Raw genomic sequence first — 24434 nt, forward strand, 5'->3', positions numbered from 1 at the left:
CATTCCCAATGCCTACGGGTTCCAATGTCTCTACATCCTTATAAACACTTATTTCTTTTATTACTTTTTATGCTAGTCTTCTTAATGAGTGTGAAGTTGTATCTCATTGTGGTTTTGATTTGCATTTTCCTAACGATTAGTGATGTTGAGCATTTTTTTCATGTGCTTATTCACCATCTATATGTCTTCTTTGGAGAAATGTCTATTCAAGTCCTTTGCCCATTTTTAAATTGTTTTTATTGTTCTTAAGTTGTAAAAGTCTTCAGACATATTCTTATACATGTATTTAAAATATGTTTAAATATATTCAGATACATATCTGATACATACCTTATCAGATACATGATTTTCAAATATTTTCTCCTATTCCATGGGCTGTCCTTTCATTCTGTTAACAGGTGTCCTTGGATGCAAAAAAAAAGCTTTAATTTCAACAAAGTTCAGTTTATTTATCTTTTCTTTTATTATCTGTGCTTTAGTGTCATATCCAAGAAGTCCTTGCCAAGTTAAATATTGTGAAGCTTATTCCCTATATTTTCTTCTAAGAGTTTTATGGTTTTAGCTCTTTTGATTAGGCCTTTGACCCATTTTGAGTTAATTTTTATATATGGTGTAAGGTAAGGGTCCAACTTCATTCTTTTTGTCTATGGATGTCCAGCTTTCCCAGCAGTTGTTAAACAGAAAGTCCTTTCCCCATCAAATAGTCTTATCATCCTTGTCAAAAATAATTTGACCATATATATTAAGGTTGATTTCTGCGTTCTGTATCCTGTTCCCTTAGTCTATATGTTTATCTTTACGCCAGTACCATGCTGGTTTTTACTTTGTTTTTAGTTTGTTTGTTTGTTTGTTTGGTTCACTGCAAAATTGAGCAGAAGGAACAGAGGTTTCACATGTCCACTGATCCTGCATACGCATAGCCTCCCCAGCTATCAAAATCTCATGCCAGAATGGTACATTTGTTGCAACTGATGGACATACATTGGCACATTATCACCAAAAGTCCATAGTCTATATTAAAGCTTATTACTCCTAGTGGTGTACATTCTGTGGGTTTGGACAAATGAATAATGATATGTATCCACTATTATGGTATTATGTGGAGTAGTATCACTACCTGGAAAATCCTCTGTGCTCCACCTATTCATGCCTTCCTCTCTCCTAATCCATGTGACCACTGATTTTTTTACTGGCTCTGTAATTTTGCCTTTTCCAGAATGTCATATACTTGGAATCATACAATATTGAGCCTTTTCAAATGGGCTTCATTCACTTAGAAATATTTAAGAACCCTCCATGTCTTTTCTTGGCTAAATAGGTCATTTTTTTAGCCCTTAATAATATTTCATTATCTGGATGCACCACAGTTTATCTACCCATTTACCTACTGAAGGACATCTTGGTTGCTTCCAAGTTTTGGTGATTATTAATAAAACTGCTATAAACATTCATATGTAGATTTTTTTCCTGGCCATAAGTTTTCAACTTATTTGGGTAAGTGCCAAAGAGCATAATTACTGAATCATATGGTAAGAGTATGTTTACTTTTTAAAGAAACTGCCAAACTGTCTTCCAAAGTAACTATCATTTTGCATTCCCATCAATAATGAGTGAGAGTTCCTGTTGCTCCACATCCTTGCCAGCATTTGGTGTTGTTAGCATTTTGGATTTTGGCCATTCTAATAGTTGTACAGTGGTATCTTATTGTATCTCATTGTTTTATGTACTGTTTTGATATCTATGGCTTTGCTGTTCAGTTTTGGCATCAGGAGGTATGATAACTCCAACACATTCTTCCTTCTCAAGATTGTTTTGGTTATTTGGGATTCCTTGGGATTCCACATGAATTTAATGATAGCCTGTCCTATTTTTTCAAGGGAAAAAAAGTCATTTGGGTTTTGGTAGGGATTCCATTGAATCTATACATTGCTTTGGGTAGTATTGACAATATAAAGTCTTAACAATATAAAGTCTTCTAATTCATGAACATGGGATGCCTTTCTTCTTATTTATTTCTTCTTTAATTTCTTTCAGCAACATTTTGTAGTGTTTGGCATACAACGCTTTTGCCTCCTTGGTTAAGCTAATTCCTAAGTATTTTATTCTTTTTCATGCTATTATGAAAGTAATTGTTTTCTTAATTTTCTTTTTGGATCATTCATGGTTAATATATAGAAAAAATTGATTTCTGTGTATTGATTTTGTATCCTTTAACTTTCCTGAATTTTCTGTGTGTGTGTATGTGTGTGTGTGTGTGTAATCTTTAGGGTTTTCTACATATAAGATCATCTGCAAACAGATCATTTTACTTCTTCCTTTCCAATTTGATGCTTCATTTCTTTTTCTTGCCTTTTGCTCTGGCTAGAACTTACGAAACTAAGTTGAATAAAAGTGGCAAAAGTGGGCTTCCTTGTCTCATTCTTGGTCTTAGAGAGAAAGCTTTCAGTCTTTCACCACTGAGTATGCTGTAAGCTGTGTATGCAGTTTTTAAAAAGATCTTAAAAAGAGGTGGGATTTTGAAGTCCAGGGACAGATTTAAAATTGTATTTCTCTGTGTTCTCAGCACCTAGAATAATGTTGGGCACATAGTCATTGTTGAATGAATGGATTTTAAAAAACACAGTTTCTCAAAACTGAATGAGCTGAAGGCATTGCTGAAAGAGGTGTCGATTTGGGATTCATGAGGTTGGCAAGGATTGAAGGGTGACTTCAAGGTGACAAGGAGTCATTGGCTGTCTGGTGACATGGAGCAGGTGTCGGCCCCACTTTGCAGGCAGCACAGCCACTTGGATCTTAGCAAAACTTTGCTTGGGTAGTTTGCTGTTTAGAGAAACTTCCCTGGTTAAGTTATTTTTCTCTTTCTCTCTGTTAGCATTTAACAGCTGGAGAAAATAACATATGTTGTATCTCTTTGTATTTATGACTACTGAATTAATAACTTTGGTCCAGTGGATGCAACGAAAACAAGAAAAATGCTATAAATTATAGATGAAAGTTGTTCATGCTAATATAGTGTGTAACATATGCCTTACTTTGGCACAGCTTTGAAATAATGTGAATGATTTAAAGGGCTTGAGTCTGTTTGCCTTCATTTCAATTTGGAATGGTTGGAAAGCATTGAGTTACCACCATTTCATTAGTAATGCTATGTTCTTCCATCGGAATTTCACTCTCTCAGCTTGAAGCAGATAAAAATCCTGATTAGCTATAGTCTTAGGATGGGAAAATCAAGTGATTGCATTTAACGTGTTGGCATCTCTCTTCATCTGGACTTTAATAAGCATGAATTGACATGTCCCCACTGTTTTCCTTTAACAAGGGTTATCTGAGTTACAGATTTAAAACATGAATTCTTCAAGTGTAGAACTTGTTGATAACTTTGAGAGGCAGCAGGATGTAGTGGGAAGAGCAGGCTTTTCTGTCTCACTGAGGGATTTCTGGCTGCTAATTAGGAAACCTTATAGTGTGTGGAAAGAGGGGATAGATTCTAAGGATACAAGGCTGTCTTACAGGACCAAGGACGGGGGCAGGGGCAGCCAGGCTCAGGACAGTTTGGACTTGGGATCTAGAAGCCCTGGGAATGAAGGTCACTCAGTCTGTCACTAGGACCACATGGCCTTACCTTCACTTTTCTATCTGCCCCTGCTCCTTTCTTCTCTCTCAGCAGCCTGGCTGCCTTTGTTTCTTTGTGCTCACAGCTAAGCACAGCTGCCCGTCTTTGACTTTTTATCTTTTCCAGTTTGAGAGCCAGCAGGGGTGGCTGCCTGGCATGTCTGATTTCCAAATTCCTGAAAGAGAGAATCTGGTTATCTCACCTTGAATCAGATGACCATTCCTGGGTTTGTTCATTTATTCATTCAAAAAGTCTCTATTGAAGTCTTTATTGAGGCACTGGGGGGTGTATTCTGCCTTCACAGACTGTGTGTGTGTGTGTGTGTGTGTGTGTGTGTGTGCGCGCGCGTGTGTGTGTGTGTGTGTGTGTGTGTGATTGAGCATGGGGTTGGGGCGAACAGGGGAAGAGAATGAATGAGAGAGCATGAACAAGAGAGTATGAGCCCCCTTTTTGGGGGGACTGACTTGAGAGTTGCAAGTTTCTCTTTTCAGAGAAAGAGAAGTATGGCTTGGAATTCACATAGACCTGGATTCAAGGCCTGATTCCTCTCCTTCCCAGCTCTGTGTTACTTTGGGCATATTAGGTACCTTTCTCAGCCCCCATTTTCTTACCAGTTAAAATGGGAATTATTCTTTCTAGGGTAGTAACAAGGATCAAAACGAAAGGGTATGTGTAAAGTCATGAGTTTTGTACCTGCCGCATAGAATCAGAACTCCACCTCTCACTGGGCGTGACCTTGAGCAAGTTCCTTACCCTGTCTGGAACCGTTTCTCCACTTATAAAATGAGAAAGGATATCATCTACTTCACATGCTCATTTGAGGATTAAATCACGTGATATGTGCCGGGTCTCCAGGAATTTGTATGTAATAGACACTCAGGGTGGAGGCTGGCCCTCTAGTTCTTAATAGTCACTTTTTCCTCCTCTGTCTTCTAGGTCCCCTTTGGCCGACGCTTGCCTTGTGACATCTACTGGCACGGAGTGTCATTCCACGACAATGACATCTTCTCCGGCCAAGTGAACAAGTTTCCAGGTATCTGTTCTTACTGTTGACTCTGAAAACTGTTTCTAGGCCGAGCGTCAAGGTGCCCTCTTCCTCAAGGACATGACAGCATTTTGCGCTCAAACTCAAGCACTCCTAATTGGGACTTGCTGCCCGCACTGCCACGCTGCCCCCACCCTGGGAGGGAGGCTAAGAAGGCAGAGGTACTCAGAATTTAACCCACCAAGAGTTTAAAGACTGGAGGCTCAAAAACAAAAAGACGGGCTTTCCTGGTCTAACTTCACTCGTGGAAGAGCATGATCTTCACCTTCTGGGCTATAATATGAGGGTGTAATGCGGGGACTATATTCTCAAAGTGAAAAGCAATCGGCCACTTAAATAATTTGCCAGAAACAGAAGTACTAAAATTCTAGGAATATGTCCCCCAAAATGGCGTTAGCAGCTCCTATTTTCTGTAAGTATCATAACTGGAGTCACGATTTTTAAAACCACATACACCAGTCTCTGTGTTGGGAATGACAGCCTGAGACAGTGCCTGGGGACATTATCCCAGGGGGCTTTCCTGGAAGGGACACTCGTGCCAGGAAAGCGTCAGAGCTCACACTTCAAGACACCCCCTCACTCCGCTCCCAGCCTCTCCACATGCCTTTCCATTTTATTTTTAATCTCTCCCGCCCTCTTCTGCTACTGATGGCCAGTCGTTATTTTTAATGGCTGAGGAGGGTGGTTAAGGGAGCGGGTGTGCTCAAGAGGAAGGAACATTTGGTTAGGCTGAGGGTGATCACACCCAAAGGGTCTTTCTCTTATATTCAGAAATTTTAACTCAACATGTACAGACCGAACTGTAATACAATAATAAAGAATTTCTTTAAAAAAAGAGCATCACCCTCAATCCCATCCCTCATTCGACAAAACAACAATGTATTTCCATGTTTCCTCCCAAACCTTAACCATATTTTTGTATCACAATTCGTATCATATTTTTGTATGATTGTAGCCAGAGTGCCGTTGCCTGAATATAAGGTATTTTCTCTTAGCATGGTATCATTTATGCTAATTAAAAATTTTTTTTAATGTTTTTTATTTATTTTTGAGAGACAGCGAGACTGCACGAGCAGGAGAGGGTCAGAGAGAGTGGGAGATACAGAATCTGAAACAGGCTCCAGGCTCTGAGCTAGCTGTCAGCACAGAGCCCAATGCGAGGCTTGAACCCATGAGCTGTGAGATCATGACCTGAGCCAAAGCCGGATGCTCAACTGACTGAGTCACCCAGGCCCCCTTTATGCTTATTTTTTGAAAGGAGAATCAATTTACTCTTTTTCTGGGGCACCTGGCTGGCTCAGTCTGTAAAGCACGTGACTCTTGATCTCAGGGTTGGGAATTCGAGCCCCGTGATGGGCCTAGAGTGTACTTGGAAGGTACTCTTTTTCTTTGGCATATCCTATGCCACGTCTTTAAAAAACAGCTCTCAGAAAACCCAGTGGCCATACATTGTACACTGGTGAGTTATGCCGCTTCCACTAGGGGGGTTTCAATTAAACGTGCAGACTACAGTGGGCCTCGCATGACTCAGACTCACTTCGAAGGATTTAGGGCAGGACGCACAGCTTGCCAGCCAGTCAGTGCCAGGCACTTCTCTCCAGGGGTGTCTCTGCAAGGGTGCCAGAGGCTAGTCTCACCCCTCGAGTGAAAGCCCAGGTACATGGATACGAGACCTACATTGGTGAACGTGGGTCTGCCTTGGCTCAGAGACTCCCTAAGAGCCGTGTCTCCTCTATCTACTCTGAAGCATGGCTTCCAGGGTCCCCAGCAGGGTCCTGTTAAGTTACGAGAATCATCACATCAGGAAAGCCTGGAGCTACGGCTTCCTACCAGGTATTTATGCGATTTGCCGACCAGGGGATCATTTTAACCATATGCTCTGTTGTCTAGTAACACAGCTAACTTTCTACCTTTATCGGTTTCCAGGGAAACAGAGCTAGAAAATTAACCCAAGGTTAGAGGAGGAGGGAGGGTTGTGTTGGAGAACAAGAACGATTCTGGTAGCCAAGGTTCTTCCACACGATTTAATGGGATAGCTATTATTTCCTCTGTCTTGACGCTCACCAAAGGTGACTTTTTGATGCCACTTGAAGGACTTACTGGGATATTGAGAGAACATAATTTGGAAGAGAACAAACCTTTGAATGAGGACAAAGTTCCTAAGACATGAATCATCAAATGAGGCTTCACTTACATTTCTCCCTATTTGCTCAGGCCTCATCTCATGGCTGAGAGTAAAAGAAATCAGGACTATGGCTTTACATTTGGAACACAAATTAGAGGAAAATACCCTCAACGGACTAGTTCCATTCAAGGTGGTATAAGAATATTCATTCCAAAGAAGCAAGTGAGCTCCACCCCATATTCCATGTGCTAGTGACTGGAAGGTATAAATCTCCACTTTACTGACAGCAGTTAATTAGTTCTAATGAGAAAGCAGGCTCTTGAACCTCTAGGCAGAGAGGCAGTGTGGCCACACCCTCTGCCCTATGGCCGACAGCAATTCTTAGCTACGATGTGATTCCAGAAGGGTCCGTCCTGTGGCTCTAGTTTGTGTCCAGGCTTATCTTCTGTCTCTGATGTATTCTGTTACTTTAACAATGCATCCTGAATGCATTGTATATCACGTAGAGTAAGTTCTGCTGGACGTAGCCAGCAACTGTAAGTGTGTCACATACCGAATAAACTGGAGACCTTTGGGGATGCATATGGAAGTGATTTATTTGGTTTGTGTCACTTTAAATTTTAGCCACTTTTCTATGGGCAAGGTCCTCAAGATGTGTTATTGTGTCTTTTTTTTATATCTTTATTTTATTTTGAGAGAGAGAAAGAGACAGAGCATGAGTGAGGGAGGTCAGAGAGAGAGAGAGGGAGACACAGAATCCGAAGCAGGCTCCAGGCTCTGAGCTGTCAGCACAGAGCCCGACATAGGGCTCGAACTCACGAACTGTGAGATCATGACCTGAGCTGAAGTCAGATGCTTAACTGACTAGCCACCCAGGTGCCCCTGTGTTATTGTGTCTTAAATGATGAATTAAGACTACTTGTGAAACATAATCTGATATAGATAGGTCCTTGGCTTTAAGAAGGTCCCAAACTGGCAATTCTCAGCGTACAAACAATAGATGTTTGCTGAGTTTCAGGGTCTGAGATGCATGGCCTTGCATGGCAGGTGTCACCCAAGAGTCCGCTGCGAGGAGGGGACTTTCTGGCATCGAGGGAGAGGCCCCAGCGAAGAAGCTATGGGGCAGCTGACTGTCAAGCCCTGGGCTGTGGTGGGGATACAAAACAAGGAGAGATGCATGTAGGGAGAGAAGTCAAATAGAAAATAAATACTAGACCGAGGAAGCCTGGGACGCATGGGAGTTAGGAACTAGGGCACATGACCTACTGAGATCTGCCTGGGGGGCAGACCCTGGAGAAGGGAATTGCCGTGTGAGCGGAGCCGCCAGGGGTGGATGGGCCTGACCTCCCTGCAAAACGAGGGAGCAGAGTTGGTGCAAAGACATAGGATGTTTAGAGCAGGCTGCTCATACAGTGAAGGGTAAGTGGCCCGTGATGGTCAGAAAGGGTCGAATGTGATGGGGGCAGTGGATAGGTGACAGGAAGGGACCAGAGGATAGCATTCTTACAGTCTGAAGGTCATGGGGAACCACTGAGAAATTGTTAAACCAGAGTGACATGGGTCAGCTTGCATTTTAGAAGGGCCAGCCGGAGAGATACCTTGGAGGTGAGCAGAAGGGCTGAGCAAGGAAACAGAGGTGGAGCTAAGAGGCCACTGCGGCGTCCAGGCAAGAGACGAACTTGTCCGTGGCAGTGAGAACAGAGAGAGGAGGATGGATCTGAAAATATTTCTTTATTGTTCAGGGGCTGTAATGTGTTTTTGCCAAGAAGTATCATTATCAGCGATATTGGGATTGAATAGTGCTCCCCACACAGCTCAGATTTTGTTTCGCTTTTGCTTTTTAAAATTGGGTTAAATAGGTCTGTGTGGGCAAGCCTAAGAATCAGACTCTTCTACTCTTGTGCAGCTTCACAGGGGATAAGACCCACCAGGCCTTGAGACTCCAGTGTAGCAGAGAAGAACCCAGGCCCAAGAGTGGCAGGAGGCAAGTTCTTGGGGTGGGAAGCTCTATCCTGAGTCAGGGGGTTTTCCTGAGTGAGAAGGGGAAATGCCAGCAGAGGGACATCTGGAGGTAGACCTTGTTGAGGAACCCAGGTAGGCAGCCAGCCTCAAAGGAACCTGGAAGTAGGCAGCCAGAGGGCAGGCACAGGGCTAAAGTCACAGGCAGGAGGACCCTCGCCCTCGCTGGGTAATTTTGGGTGGAAGAGAGGAGGAACTCCGGAGGGAACAAAGCAAAGGCCTTGCTAAGGCACCAGGAGCCGAAGACAGGTTACTGAAATCTGGGAACAAAGCAATGGAGAAGTTGAAATCCTCCTTATCTAATTGGAGTACAAAGTCAAGGTCAAAGATTGCCTTGTTCCCAATTTGAGGGGGAGTGCGGTGGAGTTGATGGTTAGACCTAGAGCTTCCACCTCAGATCAGAATGTGTCTCAGAGCCTAGGGCAGGGGTCACAGGCAACGGTCACTTGCCACAGCTGCTTGGAGAAGGGAGGTGGCGTCTAAAGCCCGAAGAACCTGGCAATGACCTCTCTTCCCACATGTTTACTCTGGGAACATGTGCTCTGGCTCAGCTAGAAACCCAGCTGCTCTCGGCAGCATCTTACTGAGAGAAGATGACACTCCCCACATCTGTCTCGGGGCCACCACCGGAAGCCCAGATGACAGCGGCTTCCGCATGGGGTGTGTTGGGGGTTGGGGACGCTCTCCCTGGAGGCACAGGGAGGGATCACAGCCTAGATACGGTGGAGGAACGAAGGGCTTGGTGGTAAGGATTGAGAGAGGTGTACAGTGGTGCTTTCTGGAGACAGGCATTTAGGCAGAGGAGGGGTGAGCGAGTCTGGTGGTCGCAAGTGTCTGGGAAAAGCAGCCGTTGGCTTGTAGGGTGCTTCCGAAGCCAGCTGATTTCAGTCGAGAACTGCCTGGAGACTGGTGCAGTGGCAAGCGTGGGGGCACACCTGTCAGCTCGTGTCGGGACTGAGGGTCCACGTTGCAGAAGGAGCCCTGCAGGTTCCAAACGGACATGTACTCAGTTTGCAGGACACCGATTTTCATAAAACTTTTCAGGAGCATTCACACCTCACTTCTGTGCTCACAGCAACTCTGTCTGGGTTGTGTGAGTCCTTCCGACCTGCTCAGGGGTTTCTGAAAGAGAACCTTCTGTCACAATGCCATTAAAATGCAGAAAGTGCCACAGCACTGTCTGGTCCAGAGGCTACATCTGCTTGGTGTAAGGTGCTGTTTTAGTTAGTTACGAAGGGTCTGAGTCCAGTAGGATGACATGATATTGTCAAAGAAAAGAAAAAAAAAACTTCAAAAATAAGGTGAAAGTTTTGTTTTGTGCACTTTGTGTTTGGCTCCAGTGTTTCTAACTCAAAAATTCTCATTTCACAGGGACTGAAAGGAAACAGCTATGCTTTCCTAGGCTCATACTTATTTCTTGGGAAGCTCAGCTCAGTGTCTTCAGTGAGTTTCTTTAATATCAAAGAGTTCACGCCAGGGCCTGGTTTATTAGTGCTTTTTAAGCTCCGTTATTTCTTATTTAATCCTTCTCTGTATCCTTCTAAACAAGAGCCACGAAGCCATGCATTGACATCTTGAATCTGCGATCTTCAGATTTATGGCCCTTTTTCATGTGCCGAGGGAAGCAAGAAGCAGGTTATTGAAACCTTCGCTTCCTGAACGTGGGAATGTAGAGAAATCGCATTCATTCTGACTGTGCCCATTTGGAATGTGTGATAATTCGGACATGGCAAACCGACATGGAACTGTGTGCTTTCTGTTAAAAACAACCTTTGTAAGCAAATGTCTAGTGTCCGTGATGGAACTGTGTCGCCTCTTTGAGGGCGAAGGCCATTTTTAGCCTCCATTTTCAGTGGTGATATTTGCTTTGAGAGATAAGCCTGCTGAACTTTGGAAGCATTTCTACCTATTTGCTTAAAATTGGCTAAGGAATAGACTCTGTTTCTTCTCTTGTCAAAGTTCCTGAAGATGTTACAAGAAAAAAAACCCCACTGTCTTTTAAAATGTTCTATAAGTGAGACGTTTGAATCCCCTCTGGGCAAATTAATGAGGTCTGATCAGTGTTAGTGCGGTACTTAGAACTGAAGAACTCCTACTAAAGATGCCATTTTTTCTCCCTCAACTGTAAATTATGCTATGATATCCTTTCAACTTTCTGTCCTTATTTCAAGGAGACAGTTTTTATGCTGAAAGCTGTATGTTCTTCTATTTTATGCCTTTAAGACTCATGACAGATTAAAACAAAGCAACTTAATTAAGCTTCTCGTAATGTAAGCAGAGTCCGCGAGATAAGATGCTGGGGAGTATGAGACAGACGCAGCCCCAGAAGTGTGTGTGGTGGCCCCAAATTAAGGAGGCTGTGAAGTTTTAAGGGCAAGATATAAATGCTTCTCTTTATCCATTATCTAGGAGGCTGACAAAGAATGGAATGATAGACTAGGCGGAAACGCGTTCCTTCTGATTGATTCTTCATTTTTATAAGAGAAAAAAAATATCCGCCTATTACCTCAAGTTTTTCGTTAATTTGGTAGGTCTTTCCGAACCATGAGTCACCACTGTGGGGAACAGCTCAGGCCGTTTTTTATGCTGTCTGAAAACGTGAATATGTCGGGTGGGTGGTTTTAAGAGTCCCCGATAATGGCTGTTTTACAGCTGGTGGCCCACTGCTGCTCACCCCTCACCGCGTCCCTCCCCCCAGGCATGACGGAGATGGTGCGTAAAATCACTCTGAGCAGAGCCGTGAGAATCATGCAGAGTCTCTTTCCTGAGGAGTACAACTTCTACCCGCGCTCGTGGATCCTGCCTGACGAGTTCCAGCTTTTTGTTGCTCAGGTAGGCAGCGCACTCTGTCCCAACGCCCTTTGGATTAGGTCATGTTTGCAGTTGTGTCCTGGGGGCTGGGTCCTGGGTCCTGTGTGCTGGGAGCTGGGGCAGGGGGTCCCCAGGAAAGCTACGACTATCTGAGGGAGTGTCACAACAATACAGAGTGGGTGTCGGCAGCAATCAAGGAGTCTGGAAAGTTGAATGGGCGGCGGCGTGACAGGTAGGTCACCAGAAGAAGTGGGTCTTGACCTGAGGTGGATATTGGGAGCCAGGTGATGGAGTCGGTGTTTGGAAAGCCAAGGAGCCAGAGCGGGTGGCTGAGCCCACAAGCAGATGGGGACCGGGTGACTCGGGAGTGGGGTCTCCCCAGCATCCTATGGTATGAAACGTGAGAGGTCAAGGCTAGGGAAGTAGGTCCGACATACTGGGGGGTTTTGGCGGTGGGGGGGGGGGTACCCTTTAAGTGTTGTGCTTTAAGTCTGCTCCAGAATCAATTTTCAAATCACCTGTTCCATACCAAAGCAAAATATTTGGGCACCAAATACTTTGGAGCCTTCATCATGGACTGTAAAAGAGTACCAGTAGGGAAGCATTCTTCATTTAGGACCATTTCAAAGCCTTCGTCCGTGGGTTCCATGGTCCATACCGTTCCTCTGAGGATAGCTATGCAACAGATGCCGATCTCATTGTGATAAAGCTAATACCGTTTATCGGTCCTACTGTGTGCTCTGGGCATTGTGCCAGAAGCTTACCGTTATTTCTTTTAATCCTCACAGTGATCTTGGGAAGTTGGTTGTAGTATCCATCCCATTTTGTGGATGAGGAAGCTGAGGCTTTGATAGGCAAAGTGACCAGCTCTAGGTTTACATCCCTGGCGAACGGGATGTAAACCTAGAGCTGATTTTAAGCCTATGCTTTTTATAATCTATCTTATTGCCTGCATGACGTTTCCGTTTTAATATTAAATTATAAAGCTTGTAAGAAAATGATGATTTCTTGAGCACAAAAATAAGCATTTGAAAGGAAGCTCACTATGGGATGTTGGTCACATAGGTGTATACATTTCTTAAAATGTATCCAATTATTAACTTAAAATGAGTGCATTTTGGGGCGCCTGGGTGGCTCAGTCAGTTAGGTGGCCGACTTACAGTTTGTGGGTTAGAGCCCTGCATCAGGCTCTGTGCTGACAGCTCAGAGCCTGGATGGAGCCTGCTTCAGATTCTGTGTCTCTCTGACCCTCCCTCGCTCACACTCTGTGTGTCTCTCTCTCAAAAATAAACATTAAAATTTTTTTTCTAAAAAAAAAATAAAATGAGTACATTTTATTGTGTGCAAATTATGCTTCACTAAAGTTAATTTAAAAAAAAAAAAACACTTCTCAGCTCTTCCCCATAATCACCCCTTAGCTTCCCACTTCTGTGGCTCTATCTACGTTTTTGTCCCTGGGTGGAATATATTTCTGTCCCATTTCTACAACTCTGTATCTAACTATTCTTTGAATTAAACAATTTTTTAAATGTTTATTCATTTTTGAGAGACAGAGAGAGAGAGCTCAAGCAGGCAAGGGACGGAGAGAGAGAGGGAGAAACAGAATCCAAAGCAGTCAGCATAGAGCACGACACAGGGCTCGAACTCATGAGCCATGAGATCATGACCTGAGCCAAAGTCTGACCCTTAACTGACTGAGCCACCCAGGACCCCCTATTCTGTGACTTTAAATGAGATACCTATCAAGTGTGCTTTCAAAATCAGGTACATGAGAACTTTTCCATCAAACCCAAAAGTTCCTCTGTGCCTCCTTGCAATCCATTCCCTCCCTCCCCCAGCCCAGGCGGCCGCTGATCTGCGTTCTCATTATAGATTAATTTTGCTTGTTTAAGAAATTCATATAAACAGAATCATGTGTGTGTGTGTGTGTGTGTGTGTGTGTGTGTGTGTATAACACACACACTTCTTTGAGTCTTTTTGTTTCTTTCAGGATTATGTTTTTGAGATTCACCCATGTTTGTTGTGTATCTCAGCAGTTTGTATTTTTATTGGTGAGTAGTCCTCCATGGTATCAATATACTATAATTTGCTTATCCAACCACCACTTGAGGGGGCATTTGGGTTATTTCCAGATTTCCGGTTTGGGGATTTTATAATAAAACTGCCAAGATTGATCACATATGAATCACTTTGTGGATATATGTTTTCATTTCTCTTAGGGCATACCTTACCAGTGGAATTTCTGGATCATATGGTATCTGAATGTTTAACTTATAAGAACTTGCCAAAGTGTTTTCCAAAGTGGTTGTCCGCCCTCACCAGTAGTGTGTGTGAGTTCTGTCATTGCCAATCCTTGGTACAGCTAGTCCTTTGAATTTGAGACATTCGTGAGGATGTGTAGTTGTATCTCTTTATGGTTTTAAGTTGCGCCTCCCCGATGACAAGATGTTGAGCATCTTTCATATGCTTTGTGGTCATTTGAGTATCTTCTTTTGCTAAGTGAACATTCAAAATTTTGCTCATTTCCATGGGCATTTTATTTTTAAGTTGTAGGCTCTTTAAGTATTCTGGGTACATGTCTTTTCTATGTGTATTGTGAATATTTTCTCCCTCTTAACTTTTCAAAATCTTAACCTTGAATTTTCATGTTTCGTCTTTTGAAGAGCCCAAGTTTTTAATTTTGGTGAGGTTGAAATAATTTTTTCTTTTATAGTTTCTGCTTCTGTGTGATCTCTAAGGCCCCTTTACCCAACTAAACGTTGTGAAGATGTTATACTTTGTTTTTTTCCCCCAGAAGTGTGTTAGTTTTAGTGTTTACATTTAGATTTAGGATTCATTTCAACTCAGTTTCTTTGTTTGACACGAGATCAGTGTGAAGTTTCCTTTCTTCTGTAGGGATATTCAGTTTTTCCAGTGCCTTCTGCTGCACTGATGATTGTTTCCCTTGTGGAATTACCATGGCAACCTTGTTGAAAACCAGTTGACTGTGTGTTTGGTCTGTTTGTGGAGTCTGTTTTGTTCCACTCATCTGTATGTTTGCTCTTATGCTGATACCACACTTTATCTAGATTACTATAGCTTTAGAGGCAGTCTGGAAATCAGGTAGTGCAAGTCTTCCCACTCTGTCTTCATAATTGTTTTGGTTGTTACAGAGCCATTGCATGCCCATCTCAGCTCTGTAACCAGTTTGCCCATTTCTACAAAGAAGCCACGTGGGACTTTGATTGGGATTGCACGGTCTCTACAGCTCAGTTTGGAGGCAGTAGACATCTTAACAGTGTCAACTCATCTAATCCTTGACTTTTAGCTCCTTTTATTTATGTCTTAATTTATCTCAGCAGTGTTTTATAGTTTTCAGTACAGGTCTTGCACATATTTTGCTAACTTTATCCCTAAGACTTTTTAAAAATGCTATTGTAAATGGTACTTTTTTGAATTTCATTTTTCTATTGTTTGTTGCTAGTATATAGACATCCAGTTGACTTAAAATTTTTCTTTAATTTATAGTTTATTGTCACTTTGGTTTCTATATAACACTCAGTGCTCTTCCCCACAAGTGCCCTCCTCCATGACCATCACCCTTCTTCCCTCTCCCTCTTCAGGCCTCAGTTTGTTTTCAGCATTCGAGAGTCTCATGATTTGCCTCCCTCCCTCTCCCTAACTCTTTTTCCCTCCCTTCTCCTCCCCCTGGTCCTCTGTTAGGTTTCTCCTGTTAGACCAATGAGTGAAAATATATGGTATCTGTCCTTCTCTGCCTGACTTATTTCGCTTAGCATGACACCCTCGAGGTCCATCCACGTTGCTACAACTGGCCAGATTTCATTCTTTCTCACTGCCATGTAGTACTCCATTGTGTAGATAAACCATGTCTTCTTGATCGATTCATCAGTTGATGGACATTTAGGCTCTTTCCATGATTTGGCTATTGTTGATACTGCTGCTATGAACATTGGGTCACATGTGCTCCTGTGCATCAGCACTTCTGTATCCCTTGGGTAAATCCCTAACAGTGCTATTGCTGGGTCATAGGGGAGCTCTACTGATAGTTTTTTGAGGAGGCTCCACACTGTTTTCCAGAGTGGCTGTAACAGTTTACATTCCCACCAACAGTGTAGGAGGGTGCCCGTCTCTCCACACCCTCACCAGCATCTATAGTCTCTTGATTTGTTCATTTTAGCCACTCTGACCAGTGTGAGGTGGTATCTCAGTGTGGTTTTGATTTGTATTTCCCTGATGATGAGTGATGCTGAGCATCGTTTCATGTGCCTGTTGGGCATCTGGATGTCCTCTTTGGAGAAGTGTCTATTCATGTCTTCTGCCCATTTCATCACTGGATTACTCATTTTTTGGGTGTGGAGTTTGGTGAGTTCCTTGAGGACTTTGGATACTAGCCCTTTATCTGATATGCCATTTGCCACTATCTTTTCCCATTCTGTCAGTTGCCTATTAGCTTTTTGATTGTTTCTTTTGCAGTGCAGAAGCTTTTTATCTTGATGAGGTCCCAATAGTTCATTTTTGTTCTTGATTCGCTTGCCTTTGGGGATGTGTCGAGGAGGAAATTGTTGTGATTGAGGTCAAGGAGGCTGTTTCCTGCTTTCTCCTCTAGGGTTTTGATGGTTTCACGTCTTACATTCAGGTCCTTCATCCATTTAGAGTTTATTTTTGTGTATGGAGTCAGAAAGTGGTCTAGTTTCATTCTTCTGCATGTTGCTGTCTAGTTCTCCCAGCACCACCTGTTAAAGAGGCTGTCTTTTTTCCATTGGATACTCTTTCCTGTTTTGTCAAAGATTAATTGGCCATACATCTGTGAGTCCAGTTCTGGCTTCTCTATTCTATTCCATTGGTCCATGTGTCTGTTTTTGTGCCAGTGCCGTACTGTCTTGATAATGACGGGGCTGGATGGCTTCCCAGGGGAATTCTACCAGACATTTAAAACATAGTTAATACCCATTCTTCTCAAGCTATTCCAAAAAATAGAAATAGAAGGGAAACTTCCAAACTCATTCTATAAAGCCAGCATCACTTTGATTCCCAAAGCAGAGACCCAACAACAACAAAAAAACCAAAAACAAAACAAAACAAAACAAAAACAAAAAAAGAGAACTACAGGCCAATATCTTTAATGAATACAGATGCAAAAATATTCAACAAGATACTAGCAAATTGAAATAAACAGCATATAAAGAATTATCCATCATGATCAAGTGGGATTCACTCCTGGATTACAGGGCTGGCTCAATATTCGCAAATCCATCAATGTGATACATCACATTAATAAAAGAAAAGATAGAAACTATATGATCCTGTCAATAGATGCAGAAAAAGCATTTGACAAAATACAGCACCCTTTCTTAATAAAAACCCTTGAGAAAGTCAGAATAAAAGGAACTTACCTAAACATTATAAAAGCAGTTTATGAAAAGACCACAGCTAATATCATCCTCCATGGGGAAAAACTGAGAGCTTTCCACCAGAGAGCAGGAAGAAGACATGGGTGTCCACTCTCACCACTGCTGTTTAACACAGTGCTGGAAGTCCTACCATCAGCAATCAGACAACAGAAGGAAATAAAAGGCATCAGAATCAGCAAAAATGAAGTCAAACTTTCACTTTTTGTAATGACAGGATACTCTACATGGAAAACCTGGCAGACTCCCCCAGAAGCCTTCTAGAACTGATCCATGAATTCAGCAAAGTCACAGGGTACAAAATCAATGTACAGAAATCGGTTGCATTTTTATACACCAATAATGGAGCAACAGAAAGAGAAATCAAGAAACTGATCCCATTCACAATTGCACGAAAAATCATAAAATACCTAGAAATAAACCTAACCAAAGAGGTAAAAGACCTGTATGATGAAAACTATAGAAAGCTTATGAAGGAAATTGAAGAAGATACATAGAAATGGAAAAACATTCCGTGCTCATGGGTTGGAAGAATAAACATTGTGAAAATGTCATTATTACCCAAAGCAATTTACACATTCAATGCAATCCCAATCAGAACTGCACCGGCATTCTTCTCAAAGCTGGAACAAACTATCCTAAAATTCATATGGAACCACAAAGAACCTCGAATAGTCAAAGTAATATTGAAGAAGAAAACCAAAACGGGAGGAATCACAATCCTAGACTTTAGCCTCTACTACAAGACTTTTTAATTTTGAACTTGTATATATGACTTTGCTCAATTCCCTTATTAATTCTAAAGTTCATTTTTTTGTAGATTTGTTTGGATTTTCTAGGTATACAATGAATTCACTTGTGAATTACAATTTTTTGTTTCCTCCTTTCTAAATCTTATATACCTTTTATTTATTACTTTTTTCTTATTATACTGCACTGGGCTAGGATCTCTACTACAACATTGAATTTGAAGTAATTAAGTGAACATTTTTGCCATGTTCCCAGTCTTAGGGGGAAAACATACAGCTTTTCACTGTTACATGTGTTATGAGCTACGTGTTTTTCATAGCTGCCCTTCATCAGGTTGAGGAATGTGTCTTTATAGTTTGCAGAAGTTTTTCAATGTTGCTTAATGTTGTCAAATGTTTTTTGTATCTATTAAGATGATAATGAGTTGTCTCTTTATTTTGGTAACATGATGAGCCACCAATTCATATTTTAAATATAAAACCAACCTTGTATTCCTTTCATAAATCCTATATGGTTATGATGTATTATCCTTTTTTTGTATGGCTAAAGTGTATTTGCTGATAACTTTAGTAGGAATTTTTGTGTCTTTGTTCATGAGAGATATTAGTATGTGGTGTTTGGTTTTCTTATCAGGCAATTCTTACTATTTTTTAAAAAGTTTTATTTATTTGTTTGTTTGTTTGTTATTGAGCCGCGCATCAGGCTGTGGTGACTCAATCGGTTAAGCCTCCAACTTCGGCTCAGGTCATGATCTCACATTTGTGGATTCGAGCCCCGCGTAGGGCTCTGTGCTGACAGCTCAGAGCCTGGAGCCTGCTTTGTATTCTGTGTCTCCCTGTCTCTCTGCCCCTCCCCCACTCGTGCTCTGTCTCTCTCTGTCTCAAAAATAAATAAAAAAGGTTTTATTTATTTTTGAGACAGAGATAGAGAGCAAGCTGGGGAGGGGCAGAGAGAGGGAGTAAAAACACAAAGCAAGCTCCATGCTGTTAGCACAGAGCATGACATGGGGCTCGAACTCACAAACTATAAGATCATGACCTGAGCCAAATCATGAGTCAGATACTTAACTGACTGAGCAACCCGTTCACCCCAGGCAATCCTCATTAAATGAGTTGGCAAATACGCCTTCCTTTACCATTTCAAAAAATTTGTATAAGATTGGTATTATTTCTTTCTTAAATGCTTGATAGAGTATTTGGGCATAGAGCTTTCTTTCTGGAAACATTTTAAATTATGAATTAATTTTTTAATACATATAGTCCATTTTATCTAAGTTGTCAAGTTTATTGACAAAAGTGTTGAAAAATAGTATTTCCTTATTTTTTCAGATATGTGGTGGCCTTTCCCATTCATTGTCCTAATACTGGTAATTTGTGTTTTCTCTTTCTTTCTCCATTCCCTTGCCTTCTTTCCTCTTCTCTTATTTTATTTCTTTCTTTTCATATCAGCCTAGCTAAAGGTTTATTAATTTTGTTGATCTTTCCCAAAAACCCAAGTGTGGTTTTATTGTTTTTCTGTATTGTTTGTCCATTTTTATATCATTGATTTATACTTCTTCTGGATTTAATTTTCTCTTCTTTATTTAAGGTCTAATTTTTATTTATTTATGTATTTATTTTATAAATTTTTAATTTATTATTGAGAGAGCGCTAGAGGGGGAGGGGCAGAGAGAGGGGGACGGAGGATCCAAAACCGGCTCTGCACTGACAGGCTTACAGCAGTGAGCCTGATGTGGGGCTTGAACTCATAAACCCTGAGATCTTGACCTGAGTCAAAACCAAGAGTCTGACTCTTAACCAAGTGAGCTACCCAGGTGCCCTACCCCCTTCTAACTTTTTTTTTAATTTTTAATTTTTAAAACTTTTTTTAGCTTTTTAAAAAATTTTTAATTATTTTTTACCCTTCTAACTTTTTAAGGAGGAACTTAAGTTCACTGATTTTTTTTTTTAGTTTATTTATTTTGAGAGAGAGAGGAGGACAGAGGATCCAAATCAGGTTCCATGCTGACAGTGGAGAGCCTGATGAGTGGCTTAAACTTGTGAGCTGTGAGATCATGACCTGAGCCAAAGCTGGATGCTCAACCAACTGAGCCACTCAGGTGACCCTAAGTTCACTGATTATTAAAGCACTTTATTATTGATTATTTTTTTAAGTAGGTTTCACACTGAGTGTGGAGCCCAGTGCTAGGCTTGAACTCACAACCCTGAGGTCAAGACCTGAGCTGAGATCAAGAGTTAGATGTTTAATTGACTGAGCCACCCAGGTGCCCCAGATTCACTGATTTATAAACATTAAATCAGTACATTTCCCTCTAAGCACTGCTTTAGTTATATTTTAGAAATTTTTGTATATTACATTTTCATTACCATTTAGTTAAAACTGTTGTCTAATGCCCCTTGGGATTTCTTTAACTTGTAGGTTATTTAGAAATGGGTTGTTTAATTTATAAATAATGTTGGAACTGCCCAAGTATCCATTGCCACTGATTTCTAATTTAATTTTGTTGACATCAGAGCATATATTCAGTATTATCTTAGTTCCTTTAAATTTTTGAAAGTTGTCTTATGGCCCATATTTGTTTATCTTAATGAATATTTCATATGTACTGGATAACAATATGTATTCTGGAGGTATTGGTGTTAAATCAAGTTGGTACTTGGTACTGTTCATATATTCCTTACTAATTTACTGCCTACTTGTTCAGTCGCTTACTGAGAGGGTATGTTGAAATTTTCCAATCTCTTTGAGGGTGGTCTATTTTTACTTTTGGTTATGTCCATTTTGCTTCATGTAGTTTGACTGTTGTTAGCTTGATGATTTGAAAGTAACTTTTCTTATCCTGAAATCTACTCTTTCTGACATTAGCACAGCACCTTCAGCTTCTTTTGGCTTAGAATTTGCATAGTATATCACTTTATTGTTCTTTTACTTTTAACCTATTTGCATTTTTAATGATTGCTTTTTGTTGACATCATATAATTGTGTTATGGTCTTTTATCCAGTTTGATAATCCCTGTCTTTTAATTGGTATGCTTGGCCCACTTACATTTAATGTAGTCATCAATGTTGTTGGATTCAAGTATACTATCTTGCTATTTCTTTACTATTTATCCTATTATTTGGATTAATTTAACAATTTTTAAAATTTTTTATGTTTTATTTATTTTTGAGAGAGACAGAGAGAGAGAGAGAGACAGCATGAACAGGGGAGGGTCAGAGAGAGAGGGAAACACAGAATCTGAAGACAGGCTCCAGGCTCTGAGCTAGCTGTCAGCATAGAGCCTGACACAGAGCTCAAACTCACAAACTGTGAGATCATGACCTGAGCCAAAGTCAGACGCTTAACCAACTGAGCCACCCAGCAGCCCCTAATTGAGCAATTTTTTTATTGCTTATTTTTGAGAAAGAGAGAGAGGGAGAGACAGAATCACCAGCAGGCTCCATGCTTTCAGCACAGAGCCTGACATGGGGTTCAAACCCGTGGACTCTGAGATCATGACTTGAGCCAAAATCAAGAGTCGAATTCTTAACCAATTGAGACACCCAGGTGCCCCTAATTGAGCATTTTGAGCATTTTGAGCATTTTGTTTTATCTCCTCTTTAGGCTTACTAGCCATGCTTCTTTTAAAAAATGTTTTTAGTTTTTGTCTTAGCCCTAGAATCTAGGGTTTACAATGTATCTTTAACTTATCACAGTTAAGTATTACATACTTCAAGTAAAATATACATTGCTTCACAATGGTATACCTCTATTTCCATCCTCATCCTTCCTGGTATTATCATATATTATGTTTCTATGTTATAAACTCCACAACACATCATTATTATTTTTGCTTTTGAGAGTCAATTATAAAGAAACTGAAAAGTGAGTATATTTGTCTTGTATGCTCACCTGTATATTTACATTTCCAACACTCGCCATTCCTTTTAGTAGCTTTTGGATTCCGTCTGGGAATTATTTTCCTTCAACTTAAAGAATTTTTTAAAACACATTTTTTTACAGTACAGATCTGCTGTTATCCCAGCTTTTGTTCGAAAATGTCTTTAGCTTTGAGAAGAATGCCGGTGCAACTTTGATGGGGATTGCATTGAATGTGTAAATTGCTTTGGGTAATAATGACATTTTCACAATGTTTATTCTTCCAATCCATGAGCACGGAATGTTTTTCCATTTCTTTGTGTCTTCTTCAATTTCTTCATAAGTCTTCTATAGTTTTCAGCATACAGGTCTTTTACATCTTTGGTTAGATTTATTCCTAGGTATTTTATGGTTTTTTGTGCAATTGTGAATGGGATCAGTTTTTTTATTTCTCTTTCTGTTGTTTCATTTTTGGTGTATATGAAGGCTACTGATTTCTGTACATTGATTTTGTACCCTGCACTATTACTGAATTCATTGATCAGTTCTAGAAGGCTTCTGGTGGAGTTGATTGGGTTTTCCATGTAGAGTATCATGTCATCTGTGAAAAGTGAAAGTTTGACTTCTTCTTTGCTGATTCTGATGCCTTTTATTTCCTTCTGTTGTCTGATTGCTGATGGTAGGACTTCCAACACTATGTTAAACAACAGTGGTGAGAGTGGACAACCTGTCGTGTCCCTGATTTCAGGGGGAACCACCAAAAACCCCGAATAGCCAAAGTAATATTGAAGAAGAAAACCAAAATGGGAGGCATCACAATCCCAGACTGTAGCCTCTACTACAAAGCTGTCATCATCAAGACAGTATGGTATTGGCATAAAAACAGACACATGGACCAATGGAATAGAATAGAGAAGCCAGAACCGGACCCACAACTGTATGGCCAATTAATCTTTGACAAAACAGGAAAGAGTATCCAATGGAAAAAAGACAGCCTCTTCAACAGGTGGTGTTGGGAGAGCTGGACAGCAACATGTAGAAGAATGAAATTAGACCACTTTCTTACACCATTCACAAAAATAAACTCCAAATTGATAAAGGACCTGAATGTGAGACAGGAAACCATCAAAACCTTAGAGGAAAAAGCAGAAAGCAGCCTCCTTGACCTCAATCGCAGCAATTTCCTCCTCGACACATCCCCAAAGGCAAGGGAATCAAGAACAAAAATGAACTATTGGGACCTCATCAAGATAAAAAGCTTCTGCACTGTTAAAGAAACAATCAAAAACCTAATAGGCAACCGACAGAATGGGAAAAGATAGTGGCAAATGGCATATCAGATAAAGGGCTAGTATCCAAAATCTATAAGGAACTCACTAAACTCCATACCCCAAAAACGAATAATCCAGTGAAGAAATGGGCAGAAGATTTGAACAGACACTTCTCCAATGAGGACATCCAGGTGGCCAACAGGTACATGAAACGATGCTCAGCGCCACTCATCATCAAGGAAATACAAATCAAAATCACACTGAGATACCACCTCACACTGGTCAGAGTGGCTAAAATGAACAAATCAAGAGACTATAGTCTCCTCCTAAACTGTTGGTGGGAATGTAAACTGGTACAGCTGCTTTGGAAAACAGTATGGAGGTTCCTCAAAAAACTATCAATAGAACTGTCCTATGACTCAGCAATAGCACTGCTAGGGATTTACCCAAAGGATACAGAAATGCTGATGCATAGGAGCACATGTACCCCAATGTTCATAGCAGCACTTTCAACAATAGCCAAATCATGGAAAGAGCCTAAATGTCCATCACTTGATGAATGTATAAAGAAGATGTGGTACAGACTATTGAATATTGAAAACAAACTGAGGGCTGAAGGTGGAGGGGGTGGGGGGAAGGAAGTGATGGTCATGGGGGGGCACTTGTGGGGAGAAGCACTGGGTGTTATATGGAAACCAATTTGAAAATACACTATTATTTAAAAAAAAAGAAAAGGTCTTTATTTTACCTTCAGTTTTGAAGCTGTTTTGAAATAATTTTAGACTTACAGGAAAATTGCAAAAATAGTATGCAGTAAGAGTTCCCATATTCCTTTCATTTAGCTTTCCCTAATAACATCTAGTACAATTACTGAAACTGGGAAATTAACATTGATGTAATATTACTTAATAATCTACATACCTTGGGGCACCTAGGTGGCTCAGTCGGTTAAGTGTCCAAATCCTGATTTTTGCTCAGGTTATGATGTCACAGTTCGTGAGATCGAGCCTGCATTGGGCTCTGTGCTGAGCGTGGAGCCTGCTTGGGATTCTCTCTCTCTCTCTGCCTCTCTGTCTCTCCCAAAGTAAATAAAGAAACATTAAAAAATAATCTACTCACCTTATTTGCATTTTTCTATTGTCTTGCTAATGTCTTTTTTTCCTGGTACTGGATTCACTCATTGTATTTAGTTGTCATATCTCCTTAGTCTCCTGTGAGCTGTAACAGTTCTTCAATCTATCTTTGTCTTTCATGACCTTGACTCTTTTGAAGAATACTGGCCAGTTTATTTTTTTTTAATGTCCCTTCATTTGTTACAAAGCTGTAATCATTCAGACAGTGTGGTACTGGGACAAAAACAGACACTTAGATCAATGGAACAGAGTAGAGAACCCAGAAATGGACCCAAAATGTATGGTCAACTAGTCTTTGGCAAAGCAAGAAAGAATATCCAATGGAATAAAGACAGTCTTTTTGGCAAATGGTATTGGGAAAACTGGACAGTAACATACAGAAGAATGAACCTGGACCACT

The 24434-nt window shown here is 40.9% G+C and overlaps 1 protein-coding gene across 1 annotated transcript in view; it reads left to right on the forward strand.

Annotated features, from left to right (window-relative positions):
- The window catches only part of TTLL11 (tubulin tyrosine ligase like 11), a 246110-nt gene that overhangs the window by 49704 nt on the left and 171972 nt on the right, over window positions 1-24434 (forward strand). The window contains exons 5-6 of the mRNA XM_029919622.1: window positions 4550-4646; window positions 11501-11634. Of these exons, the coding sequence (XP_029775482.1) occupies window positions 4550-4646; window positions 11501-11634 (231 nt within the window). The remainder of the gene's footprint in view (window positions 1-4549; window positions 4647-11500; window positions 11635-24434) is intronic.

Source organism: Suricata suricatta, chromosome 13 (assembly GCF_006229205.1).
Source record: "Suricata suricatta isolate VVHF042 chromosome 13, meerkat_22Aug2017_6uvM2_HiC, whole genome shotgun sequence".
Lineage (NCBI taxonomy): Eukaryota > Metazoa > Chordata > Mammalia > Carnivora > Herpestidae > Suricata > Suricata suricatta.